At 34.5% G+C, this 13,564-nt stretch overlaps 1 protein-coding gene across 6 annotated transcripts in view; it reads left to right on the top strand.

Annotated features, from left to right (window-relative positions):
- Positions 1 to 13,564, top strand: part of abcc3 (ATP-binding cassette, sub-family C (CFTR/MRP), member 3) — a 67,683-nt gene that overhangs the window by 46,892 nt on the left and 7,227 nt on the right. For 2 of the 6 annotated variants that reach the window (XM_051914167.1, XM_051914169.1), the window contains 5 exons: positions 46 to 199; positions 1,425 to 1,632; positions 8,323 to 8,636; positions 11,956 to 12,155; positions 12,284 to 12,410. In XM_051914167.1, coding sequence (XP_051770127.1) covers positions 46 to 199; positions 1,425 to 1,632; positions 8,323 to 8,636; positions 11,956 to 12,155; positions 12,284 to 12,410 — 1,003 coding nt within the window. Of the gene's footprint in view, positions 1 to 45; positions 200 to 1,424; positions 1,633 to 4,036; positions 4,348 to 8,322; positions 8,637 to 11,955; positions 12,156 to 12,283; positions 12,411 to 13,564 lie in introns of those variants that run through there. The other 4 variants (XM_051914168.1, XM_051914171.1, XM_051914170.1 and 1 more) reach the window with 4 other exon arrangements.

The following is a 13,564-nucleotide window of genomic DNA, read 5'->3' as shown; positions in this document are numbered from 1 at the left end:
TTAGATGTCAGTGTCAAGCCTGTTCTTCTCGTCTGTCCCTCACAGGCAGATCAGCATCATGTCTAATGACCCGGAGAACCCCAAGAAGATGTCCCGTCGCCGGCGCTGCAGCGAGAGGAAACACTCAGAGCTGCCGGTGGAGAAGAAGGAGCAGAAGGTGGAGAAGCTGATCCAGGCTGAAACGACTGAGACGGGACGGGTGAGTGACTCGTGACTGCCCTCGTGTGGAGGATGGCCGCGCTCACGTCAGTATCGCTGATAAACTATTACATCTAACATCTTTAGCTGAAGAGCAGAAAGAGTGTCTAGCTTTAAATGCTTCAGATGACTCGCATTCAGCACTGCTATCACAGTTATTGTAAGGAAAAAAATTAAATATTAAAAAAAAATTATAATACCCACACTGACAGATTTTAATTTTTAATTTCATGATTTTCATGATTTTGTTTCTTTGTTAATTTCTCTTTTCTGCAATAAAATAACCCCATATTATGAAGTATTTATTGTAAGAAAAAAAATTAAACATTAAAAAAATTAAATTAGGAATTTTTTGCTTTTTTTAATTTTGATTTTAATTTCATTTTCTTTGTTAATTTCCCTCTTTTTGCTATTAAATAACCAAAGCCTCGTATTATAAAGTATTTTTGTATTAAAAAAAAAACGTTAAAAAAAATATAGTACCCATTTTTAAAAAATGTATTAATTTCATGATTTTTTCTTTTTTTTTTTTCTTTTCTTTTTTTGCTATTAAATAACAAAAGCCCCATATTATAGAATGTTTATTGAAATAAAAAATAAAAAAACATTTAAAAAAAATTATAGTACCCATTTTGACAGATTTAAAAAATTTTTTTTTTAATTTATTTTAATTTATTTATTTATTTTGCTATTAAATAACCAAAGCTCCATATTATGGAATATTTATTGAAATAAAAAAATAAACAATAATGTATATTACTTATTTTGACAGATGTTTTTCAATTTTAATTTTTAATTTCATGAATTTTGTCTTTGTTAATGTCCTTTTTTGCTATAAAATAACAAAAGCCCCATATTATAAAGTATTTTTTCATAAACATTAAAAAAATTATAATACAATTTTGACAGATTTTGTTAAATTTACTATTTTTTTTTGCAATAAAATAACCAAATAACAGAAAGTAGGGTTTTGAACTGCGTTTAAACTAATCATAAATAGGGATCATAAATAAATAAAATGACCTAACAGCTAATAATAAATATATGTATTTAGTTTGACGTTCAACATATTCTGAATGTTAAGCAATAACTTTGATTGACTTCTACAGTTTCCAGCCCTGTTTTGTAGAAAGTGCCTCTACCGTACAGTATTGTAACCTAAACTAGGCCACTTATACAGTAAATATACTGCATTTTGTCATTGTGTGTGTATTTCTCTGCTGCAGGTGAAGTTAAAGGTGTATTGGGAGTACATGAAAGCGGTCGGGCCTCTTCTGTCGCTGTTCATCTGCTTCCTGTACGGCTGTCAGAGCGCAGCCGCCATCGGAGCCAACTTCTGGCTGAGCGAATGGACGAACGACGCACTGCAGAATCGAACGCGTGAGAAGGTGGAGATGAGGGTGGGGGTGTACGCAGCACTGGGCATTTCACAAGGTATGGTCACCTCCAGTGATGTGTGGATGTTGGGTTATTTAACCAAAGACAAACTCAAGTACTGACTGACACTCTTCAGACAAACACCTGGTCATATCATTTCATTCACGTCAGTGGTAAAGGGACGGTTCACACAAAAATGAACACGGTGCTGTTTACTCACCAAACACAAATATGCTGTTTCACTGGAATAAAACAGAGATTATAAAGACCGACTCTTTTCTGTTTAATGAGAGTTGCAGTGACCGTGTCTGTCGAGCTTGGAAATTGCTGAAAATCTCTAATGTAATTTTTGACTGCACTGATCACTACCATCTAGTGATAGGAGAAACTAAACTTTGAATCAGTTGAACCAATTGCTTTGCAACACACTGGCGACCCCTGCTGGTCAGAACAGTGTAAATGCAGTGAAAACTCAGTCAAAACATGCATAAAACACCATTTACAAACCAATAGCAAATGTTTTATTAAAGGTGTAATCTACTAAATGCAATTAACAAATCATCTAATACTATTAAATATGAAGTGTCTGTAGAATGTGTGTTATTTTAGTAAATCGTAGAGCTTGGTTAATCAGACCAATAAGAGACTTTTAACTACAGCTCTTTATTATACAAATGTGTCATTAAATGTCTACAAATGTATAAAACTGATCTGAGATCAGGTAAAAATCATATATAGACACTGGTTCATGGGTTCACAGAGACCACTAACATTTTGAAAGACTTCGAAACACTCATGACATAACAGCCTTGTTCACTGAAATCACGATGCTCTGAATCACTGCTTAGTAACAAATTATTCGCAAAGACACTTCACGAAGCTCTAAACTCAAAAAACAAAATGCTGGGTTAAAAACAACCCAAGTTGGGTTAAAAATGGACAAATCCAGCGATTGGGTTGATTTAACCCAACGATTGGGTTGATTTAACAGAGCGATTGAGTTGTTTTAACCCAGCGAATGGGATGTTTTAACCCAGTGATTGGGTTGTTTTAACCCAAATATTGGGATGATTTAACAGAGCGATTGGGTTGTTTTAACCCAACGATTGGGTTGATTTAACAGAGCGATTGAGTTTTTTTTAACCCAGCAATTGGAATGTTTTAACCCAGGGATTGGGATGTTTTAACCCAATGATTGGGTTGTTTTAACCCAGCGAATGGGATGTTTTAACCCAGTGATTGGGTTGTTTTAACCCAGCGAATGGGTTGTTTTAACCCAGCGAATGGGTTGTTTTAACCCAGCGATTGGAATGTTTTAACCCAGCGATTGAGCTGTTTTAACCCAACGATTGGGTTGATTTAACCCAGCGATTTGGGTTGTTTTAACCCAGCGATTTGGGTTGTTTTAACCCAGCGATTGGGTTGATTTAATCCAGCGATTGGGTTGATTTAACAGAGCAATTGAGTTGTTTTAACCCAGCGATTGAGTTGTTTTAACCCAGCGATTGAGTTGTTTTAACCCAGCGATTGAGTTGTTTTAACCCAGCGATTGGGATGTTTTAACCCAATGATTGGGTTGTTTTAACCCAGCGAATGGGATGTTTTAACCCAGTGATTTGGTTGTTTTAACCCAAATATTGGGATGATTTAACAGAGCGATTGAGTTGTTTTAACCCAGCGATTGAGCTGTTTTAACCCAATGATTGGGTTGATTTAACCCAGCGATTTGGGTTGTTTTAACCCAGCGACTTGGGATGTTTTAACCCAGCGATTGGGTTGTTTTAACCCAGCGATTGGAATGTTTTAACCCAGCGATTGGGTTGTTTTAGCCCAGCGATTGGGTTGATTTAACCCAGCGATTGGAATGTTTTAACCCAGGGATTGGGATGTTTAACCCAACGATTAGGTTGATTTAACCCAGCGATTTGGGTTGTTTTAACCCAGCGATTGGAATGTTTTAACCCAGGGATTGGGATGTTTTAACCTAAATATTGGGATGATTTAACAGAGCGATTGGGTTGTTTTAACCCAGCGATTTGGGTTGATTTAACGCAGCGATTTGGGTTGTTTTAACCCAGCGGTTGAGTTGTTTTAATCCAGCGAATGGGTTGTTTTAACCCAGCGATTTGGGTTGATTTAACGCAGCGATTTGGGTTGTTTTAACCCAGCGATTGAGCTGTTTTAATCCAGCGATTGGGATGTTTTAACCCAACGATTGGGTTGTACGATCTCTCATTATATGGAAAAGAGCAGCATTAACATTCCTCAGAATCTCTTCCACTAAAAAAAAACAAGTAACAGCACAGCAGGTTTTTGTGTGAAGCGGCCCGTGCTGCAGGTGTGTGTATTTGTTGTGAGGAGTGTGCTCTCCTGCTCTCGTAGCGCTCCGTCCCTCAGACGCCCCCTGCAGGAGTGTGTAGTGTAGTGACGCTGTCCCCCTCCTCTGGTCTCTCTAACACAGGCATCCTGGTCATGTTTTCCTCCTTTACTCTGGCTCTGGGGAAAATCCAGGGCTCACGCAAGCTGCATCAGGCCCTGCTGGACAACAAATTTCACACGCCCCAGTCTTTCTTTGATACCACTCCCATAGGCCGGATCATCAACCGTTTCTCCAAGGACATTTACGTGATCGATGAGGTTCTTCCATCCACAGTCCTCATGTTCCTGGGCACCTTCTTTGCCTCTGTGTCCACCATGATTGTTATCATTTGCAGCACTCCCATATTCGCGCTGGTCATTGGCCCTCTGGCCTTGATTTACTTCTTTGTGCAGGTATTTGATCCCTTTTATTGCAGCTCTGGATGAGTCCGGGATGTCCTTAACATTTCATTTCTTTCAAGGAGTATTTGAGCTTGTGCAAAGACGTCAGAGAGTGATTCTGTCTAAACCTACAATGATTTCTCCTCTCTTTTGCATGAGTCCATATGGCTTCGTTCAGACTAGCGGGAAAATCTGATTATTTTTATGCATTTATTTTTTTGAATATTTAAAATAACAGGAAATCTAATTATTTTTGTCTTAAGGACTTGTTTTAATAAGATCCTTGCAGAAAACATTTAAAAATATGTAAATGTTGAATATCTTGTGTAATTTTAATCTAGTGTATTTTTCTATTTTATTTTGTTTGGTTTTATTTTATACAGCTCATATGCAGATCATCTATGCATATGCTTGTTTTACTGTAAAATTATCTATACATTTTGAAAAATTCAAATTCAAAATTCATGCGTGTGAATTGAAATGGGAACTGAATCGAATCACAAGTTTGTGAATCAGAATGGAATCAAATCGCAAGCTTGTGAATCAAAATGGGAATTGGATCGAATCGCAATCTAGTGAATCAGAATCGAATCAAAAAGAATTTCAAGCTTGTGAATCAAAGTCGGATTTGAATTGAATCTCAAGCTTGTGAATCGAAATCGGAGTTGAATAAAATTGCATGCCTGCGAATCCAAATTGAATCGAATCACATGCTTGTGAATCGAAATCTTAAGTGAATCAAATTGCAAGCTTGTGAATCAAAGTCGGATTTTAATTGAATCTCAAGCTTGTGAATCGAAATCAGAATTGAATAAAATTGCATGCTTGTGAATCAGAATTGAATCAAATCACATGCCTGTGAATTGAAATCCGAACTGAATTGACTTGTAAGTTTGTGAATCAAAATGGAATCAAATCGCATGCTTATAAATCACAATGGGAATCTAATTGAATCACAAGCTTGTGAATCGGAATTGGAATTGAATCGAATCTCAAGCTTGTGAACTGAAATCGGAACTGAATCAAACTGCAAGTTTGTGATTCAGAATGGACTCAAATCACAAGCTAGTGAATCAGAATCGAAACGAATTTCAAGCTTGTGAATTGAATAAAATTGAGTTAAATAAAATTGCATGCTTGTGAATCAGAATTGAATCAAATCACATGTCTGTGAATTAAAATCAGAAATTAATCGAATTGCAAGTTTGTGAATCATAATGGAATCAAATCGCAAGCTTGTGAATCAAAATGGGAATTGGATTGAATCACAAGCTAGTGAATCGGAATCTAATTGAATTTCAAGCTTGTGAATCGAAATCAGAGTTGAATAAAATTGCACGCTTGCAAATCAGAATTGAATTGAATCTCAAGCTTGTGCAAAAATGTATCAAAATGAAGCAAGTTTATGCTGCCATTGGAGTCAGAAAAATAAACTAGTTTTCCCTTTAAATTAAGATTAAGATTTTTCTGACCCCAATGGCAGATATTTTTCAGTAAACAACACTTAATATCTTCAGTCATTTTGCATCTTGATTTATGAATGTCTAGATATTTGTACTGGAAAACAAGACAAAAATGCTGAGGAAGAGCATCATTTTTGCAGTGTATTTATTAAATAGTAAATGAATAAACGAGATGCAGTATGTGCATGAGTCAGATTTTCGTGCGGTGTGAGCGAAGCCTTGTCTTGTGCGAATGTTACTTCCTGTTTCTCCTGCCCACTTCCCGCTTTGACTTCTGCTGCCCGTGTGCTTTTACACTCACACTCATTCATGAGCACAAACCATCACACAGACGCACACATGCACACAGGGACTGTGCTTTCTGGGAGTCTCATGTTTGTGTGTCAATTCTCCTCCTGCTCTGTCAGCGCCCTCTGCTGCTGAGGATGATCAGCCACACGCCAGCTTACTTCCACTCATTTCGAGTTATTAATGCTGCATACATGCTCTCTGTTGTTGAGAGCAGTGCTTTAGTTGAGTTATTGACTTCACCAGAACCTGGTTATTATATATAGTGCTTAGTTAATATCACAAATGAGACTATTATAATATAACAGCAATGAGATAAAATATATCAAAGTCTCCAATCAAAAGCCAGAGATTGCAATATGAACTCAAATTTAATGTAAAATCTGAATTGTATATTTTTTGTTTTTACAAATGTGATGATATTTTTGAGGAGCTTTGTCAATGTTCATATCTAAGAAACTTAAACACAGGCAGAGAATGAAATCATTATGTCGGTGAACACAGACACAACAAACCAGTTTTTATTTTTACCAGATGCTTTTATCCAAAGCCACTTGTATTTCATTCATGGTTTAAATTCTATCAGTTCATGCATTTCAGATGAGTGTTTTTCTCCTCTAGATGTGAGCGGAGTGTTTGCATACGGACTTCCACCCATAGTGCCAATTTCTTTCAGTATTTCTCCAGTAGTAGAGTCGTCACACATGCAGACTGCAGGGCTGGGTTCAAAATATCGATTTCTCGATTTTAATCAATTGTCATTTTGATGAACCGATACTGATTCTTAAATCCCAGGAGCGATCTTTTAGTCTGCTGTTTTCAGTCGATGTGTGAACAAACTTCATTAAACATCAGCGTCTGCCATTCAATAAGCTCAATAATCTTTGTGCTTTGATAATTTTGATAAGAAACAAAGTGTCAGCTTTCAAAATGAATCTGATCATCTCTTCCTCTTTACTACTAGTTACAGCAGCAAATGAACATGAATGAACATCAGAAGGAATGTTGAATGATAGAGTGAAATTGTCATGTACTGTACCTGATATATATCTAAATGAATTGATAACAAATCGAAATCTGAATTGAATCACAAGCTTGTAAATCAAATTCAGATTTGAAGTGAATCTCAAGCTTGTGAGCCGATATTTGAATTGAATCGAATCGCAAGCTTGTGAATCAAAATGGGAATTGAATTGCAAGTTTGTGAATTGAATTTGGAATTGAATTGAATCTCAAGCTTGTGAATTGAAATCGGAACTGAATCGAATTGCAAGTTTGTGAATCAGAATGGAATCAAATCACAAGCTTGTGAATCAAAATGGGAATCGGATCGAATCGCAAGCTAGTGAATCGGAATCAAATTTCAAGCTTGTGGATCAAAATCGGATTTTAATTGAATCTCAAGCTTGTGAATCGAAATCGGAGTTGAATAAAATTGCATGCTTGTGAATCAGAAATTAATCGAATAGCATTCTTGTGAATTGAAATCAGAGGTGAATCGAATTGCAAGCTTATAAATCGTAATTGGAATTGTATTGAATTGCATGCTTGTGATTTTAAATTTTGCGGAATTTAATTAAATCACATGCTTTTGAATTGAAATGGGAATTGAATTGAATCTCAAGCTTGTCAATTGAAATCGGAATTGAATTGAATCTCAAGCTTGTGAATCGAAATTTGAACTGAATCGAATCGCAAGCTTGTGAATCGGAATGGAATCAAAATGGGAATTGGATCGAATCGCAAGCTAGTGAATCTGAATTTAATCTAATTTCAAGCTTGTGAATCAAAATCGGATTTAAATTGAATCTCAAACTTGTGAATCGAAAACGGAACTGAATCGAATTGCAAGCTTGTGAATCGGAATTAAAAATTGAATTGTACTGCAAGCTTGTGAATCGGAATTGAATTTCAAGCTTGTGAATCAAAATCAGATTTAAATTGAATCTCAAGCTTGTGAATCAAAAGCGGAGTTGAATAAAATTGCATGCCTGCGAATCCGAATTGAATCACATGCTTGTGAATTGAAATCGGAAGTGAATCGAATTGCAATCTTGTGAATTGAATCAGAAATTGAATCGTAACCTCGTGAATCTAATCGTGAAGTGAGCGTGAAAGCCCAGCCCTAGCAGACTGTGTGCTGTGCTGTGTGAAGCAGATGTGCTGTGCGCGAGCGAGGGCGAACCCGACTAACCCTCCTCTTCCTCGTGTGTGTCGTTGCTGCCCCCTTCAACAGGTGCGCTGATTCTGGCCAACTGTTTACTGTGCCGGGCTTACAGCATGCTGAAGGCGGCCCGCGCCACACACCTCCACATGCTCCAGGCCATCCTGAGGGCCCCGCAGGCCTTTTTCGAGGCCACACCCTCAGGGCGGGTCTTGAACCGCTTCAGCAAAGACGTGGACACAATAGACTCTCTCATTCCAGACAATATTGATATCTGGATGCGCACTTTCTGGTACACAGTAAATGTGCTGCTCGTATGCTCTGCCCTCACCCCTATGTTCCTCATAGTCATAGTGCCGTTAATGCTGTTCTATTGGTGGGTCCAGGTAAATAGGAACAAGTCTGCTAACTCATTAATACAGCATGCTAACATGTGTTGTTGTTGTTGTTGTTATGTTCTAGCTGCATTATCACTGTCTTAGTGTTGTAGTTTTTACACCGTGTGGTTTGGTCATTTGGTTGTAGTCCGGTCAGGGAGTCGAGACTCTGGTGAACATCGAGACTCGACTCACTGAACTGAACTGTTGCTGTTCTTTACCAAGACCTTCGTACAGTAACAGTACAGTATACCACAATCCACTCCTAAAACAGTCCTTCTGTTTCATATTTAATTATTAAATTATATTAGCAGTATAATAATTTGAGAAAAAGTAATAATTAATAATAATTAATTTTGCAATAATTTAAATTATATACTACTACTACTAATAATTATTATTATTACTATATAATTTATTAATATAATTATTATATGATTTTCATGTCATTTTAGTATTATTTATTATTAACAACAGCAATAACAATAGTGATAAATGATTGCAATAATTTAATAAATGATATAATAATACTACTACTACTACTACTACTAATAGTAATAATAATAATAATTTTTTTAATATAATTTAATAAATTACTACAAGAAAATAATAATAATTATATTATTGCAATAATTTGTTACATTAATATAATACTGATATTATTAATAATAGCAATAATAATTACTTTATTATATAATTTAATACATTACTACAAGAAATTAATAATAATAATTATTATCATTTACATGTCATTTTATTATTATTATTATTATTAACGACAACAACAATATTGTTAAATTATTGCAATAATTTATTAAATGATATAATACTACTAATAAGAATAGTAATAATAATGTTAATTATTATTATTATGTAATTTAATAAATTACTACAAGAAATAATAATTATTATTATTATATCATTTACATGTGATTTTATTATTATCATTATTAACAAACAATAAATTATTGCAATAATTGATTAAATGATATAATACTACTACTACTAATATTAGTAATAATAATTCTAATTATTTTTATTGTATAATTGAATAAATTATATAACTACTACTTCCTGTAATAATAATAATATTTCTATTATAATGATAATATTTGATATGATTTAATATTATTAATATGATGATCATGATGATGATAATGATCATTATTATATAATTTATGTTTTTGCAATAATTTATTAAATTATATAGTTTAATTTAGTATAATTATATATACTACTAATGATAATAATTATATTATTTACTACAATAAATAATAATAATAATAATAATAATAATAATAATAATAATAATTGTATTGCAATAATTTATTAAATGGTCATTTACAACTTATAATAATAATGTTTATTATTATTATTAATATTACTATTAAATATATAAATATATCATTTGATAAAATTATTATTATTATTATTAATATTTTAGTTAATAATATCATCAATGATAGTAGTAATAGTAGTAATAATAATTATAATTTAATTTAATAATAATTTTTTATTATTATTTCATTTAATAAATTATTGCAATAACTTATTGTTGCTGTTGTTAAATGTGGTATTTTGGTATACTGTATATAGTGGGATGGCATGGAATTAGTGCAAAACCTAATAATCCATATTATCCAGTATAATGTGTCAGGTACAGAAGGAGGGTGAAGAACAGCGTTTACAGTAGATCATACAGTAGTTTTGCAGTAGCAGCAGTGAATTCATTAGTCTTCTGAACATGGTTTTGAGGTGTTTTTTTTTTGTGCTGAATCATCATTTCATCAGTTTAATCATTCATACGCTCTTTAACACTAACAGTGAAGTGTTAGCCGTCAGTACTAATGCAAGCGCACAGATTCAAGTGGACTTTAACTTGTACCTGACATGTACTTATTTTAATAGAAGAACTGGCATAATATATATATGTAACATAATAGAAGTGGATTTGGTGGTGATTCTGGCTGTTAACTCACTAATAATATTTAGGCTACTAACAATAGTGTTAAGTTCTTCTCAACCAGATGCTAATTACAAGTAGATGAAAGAAAAACAGCATTACGGTTTGTAACACTGTTTAATAATGATAGTGATGTTTCAGAAGTTTATCTGGTGTCGTTTCATTAGGCCTGAAGATCGGTTTTGTTCAGTGATTCTCCAGATATTTTCTCTCTCTGTACTAAACCTCCAATCTCTCGTTGCATAACTGTAATTGTATCTTGCATCTCTCCTGATTGTCTTTTAATTTCACATACGGCATCTACTTTTGCTTAGTCTTTGCATGGCACAAACTGGCTTTCTTAAACGCCCTTTATTTTCTGAGTGAATCTGAGTGAATCTTGTCACATGATGCAGCCAAAATATCAAATACATTCATATAGATTATATCATTATATACACAAACTCTGGAGTCATTCAGAAATGCTCGAAGCCAAACCAAACACTACAACATTACGATAGCGTTTGATCCCATTTATATTTGATCCCTGTTGTTTTTAAATATTTAAATTAGAGTAATTCATGTCATGCATTCTGAAATATTGATAACTGATTAAAAGTGCTGATGGTGAGGATTCAAACTACACCAACAACGTGTGAATTAAAGATTGAACGTGTTTAATACGGTTTGTCTCGATGAAGGAATGTGTGGATTTGATATTCAGAAGAATTATGATAATAGTTTGATTGATTAAAAGTGATAGTAAAGACAAAATATTTCTATTTCAAATAAATGCTGTTCTTTTGAACTTTCTATTCATCAAAGAATCCTGAAAAATAAAATGTAAATGTAAAATTAAGTTGTTTTCAACATTGATAATAATCATAAATGTTTCTTGAGCAGCAAATCATCATATCAGAATGATTTCTGAAGGATCATGTGACACTGAAGACTGGAGTAATGATGCTGAAAATTCAGCTTTGATCACAGGAATAAATTACACTTTACTATATATTCACATAGAAAACAGATATTTTAATTTGTAAAAATATTTCACAATTTTTACTGTATTTTTGATCATTTAAATGCAGCTTTGGTGAGCAGAAGAGACTAAAAAACTTTAAAAATCTTATCAATCCCAAACTTTTAATCGATGCATTTTTCTTTCAGGCATTTTCTTTTATTATAAATGATTTAATTAGTCTTAACTTTCCTAGAGTTCAGACAAACCTGCAATATCAGCTTGAAACAGTTCATTTTAAAGCCAAAAACGGCTGAGAAGTGTGTTTTCTGAATCCTCACTCATTTGTATATATGTATAAATATTTAATATCATAATTGACTTGTTCTGTGTGTTTAACTGCAGAATGTTTGTTTCCTCTGTAGAGATTTTATGTCGCCACGTCTCGACAGCTTAAGAGACTGGAGTCTGTCAGTAGGTCTCCTATATATTCTCATTTTTCGGAGACCATCACGGGCACTAGTGTGATCCGCGCCTACGGGCGAAACGCTGCCTTTGTTCTCTTGAGCGATATGAAAGTGGATGAGAACCAAAAGAGTTACTACCCTGGTATTGTCTCCAACAGGTAGGTCTGGTCTCGCTCTCGTTCGGATGCATGCAGATTTTCCCAGCGTCTTCCATTCTTTACTGTGAACAGCTGATTTTTCACTCAGTAGTGTGAGTCGTGACAGTGTTGTGTTTGGATGCGAACAGGTGGCTGGGGGTTCGAATCGAGTTCATCGGCAACTGCATCGTGCTGTTTGCTGCTCTGTTCGCTGCGGTCGGGAGGGACAAGCTCAGCCCCGGTCTGGTCGGTCTGTCTGTGTCCTACGCTCTGCAGGTAAAAACACCTTAAACTGCAGAATAATAGTTCCCATCTGTAGCTCAAATATTACAGTGTATTCATACAGTTCATCATGAAAACATATTTTTTTAAATATAACTACATCTCCTGATGCATTTCCATAAATAACATATAAGACTTAAAGGGTTAGTTCACCCAAAAATGTAATTTCTGTCATTAATTACATGCCGTAAGACCTTCGTTCATCTTCAAAACACAAATTAAGATATTTTTGATGAAATCAGCGAGGTATATGACTCGTCCATAGACAGCAATATAATCAACACTTTCAAGGTCCAGAAAGGTACTAAAGACATCGTTAAAACAGTCATGTGACTGCAGTGGTTCAACCTTAATGTTATGAAGAGACGAGAATACTTTTTGTGCTCAAAATCAAAACAAAAATAACCACTTTATTCAACAATATCTTCTCTTCTGTGTCATTCTCATACGTTGTTTACGTCCAGCGCTTCATCGTCAGAACGACTTATTGGCCGGCTCCTGCGTCAGCATCACACGCATGCGTCGTGCTGATCACGTGATCAGCTTTGGCCAATACTGAGCCGGCATTCGGACGTAAACACGGAAGCTTCACTGTGTTACTGCGTCACCTGCGTAAGATAATGACAGGGAAGAGAAGAGATTGTTGAATAAAGTCGTTATTTTTGTTTTGTTTTTGCGCACAAAAAGTATTCTCATTTCTTCATCTCAGCACAACATTGATAATAATCATAAATGTTTCTTGATCATCAAATCATCATATCAGAATGATTTCTGAAGGATCATGTGACACTGAAGACTGGAGTAATGATGCTGAAAATTCAGCTTTGATCACAGGAATAAATTACAGTTTACTATATATTCACATAGAAAACAGATATTTTAGTTTGTAAATTTTTTTTTTTACAATTTTTACTGTATTTTTGATGAATTAAATGCAGACTTGGTGAGCAGAAGAGACTTCTTTCAAAACATTAAAAATCTTAATTATTCCAGTCTTATAGATTTATAGATTTAGCTGATGCTTTTATGTAACGCGGCTTACTATAGACGAGCATAAGCAATTTATTACAGAGCCAACAATGCCACATTTATTATGAAGCAAGATTAGGAAACCGAGGAGCGAATATAATCACTGTAAGCGCCTGTAT

Source organism: Ctenopharyngodon idella, chromosome 12 (assembly GCF_019924925.1).
Source record: "Ctenopharyngodon idella isolate HZGC_01 chromosome 12, HZGC01, whole genome shotgun sequence".
NCBI classification, from domain to species: Eukaryota; Metazoa; Chordata; class Actinopteri; order Cypriniformes; family Xenocyprididae; genus Ctenopharyngodon; species Ctenopharyngodon idella.
Note: the sequence above shows the minus strand (reverse complement) of the source record. Positions and strands in the feature narration are given on the sequence as shown.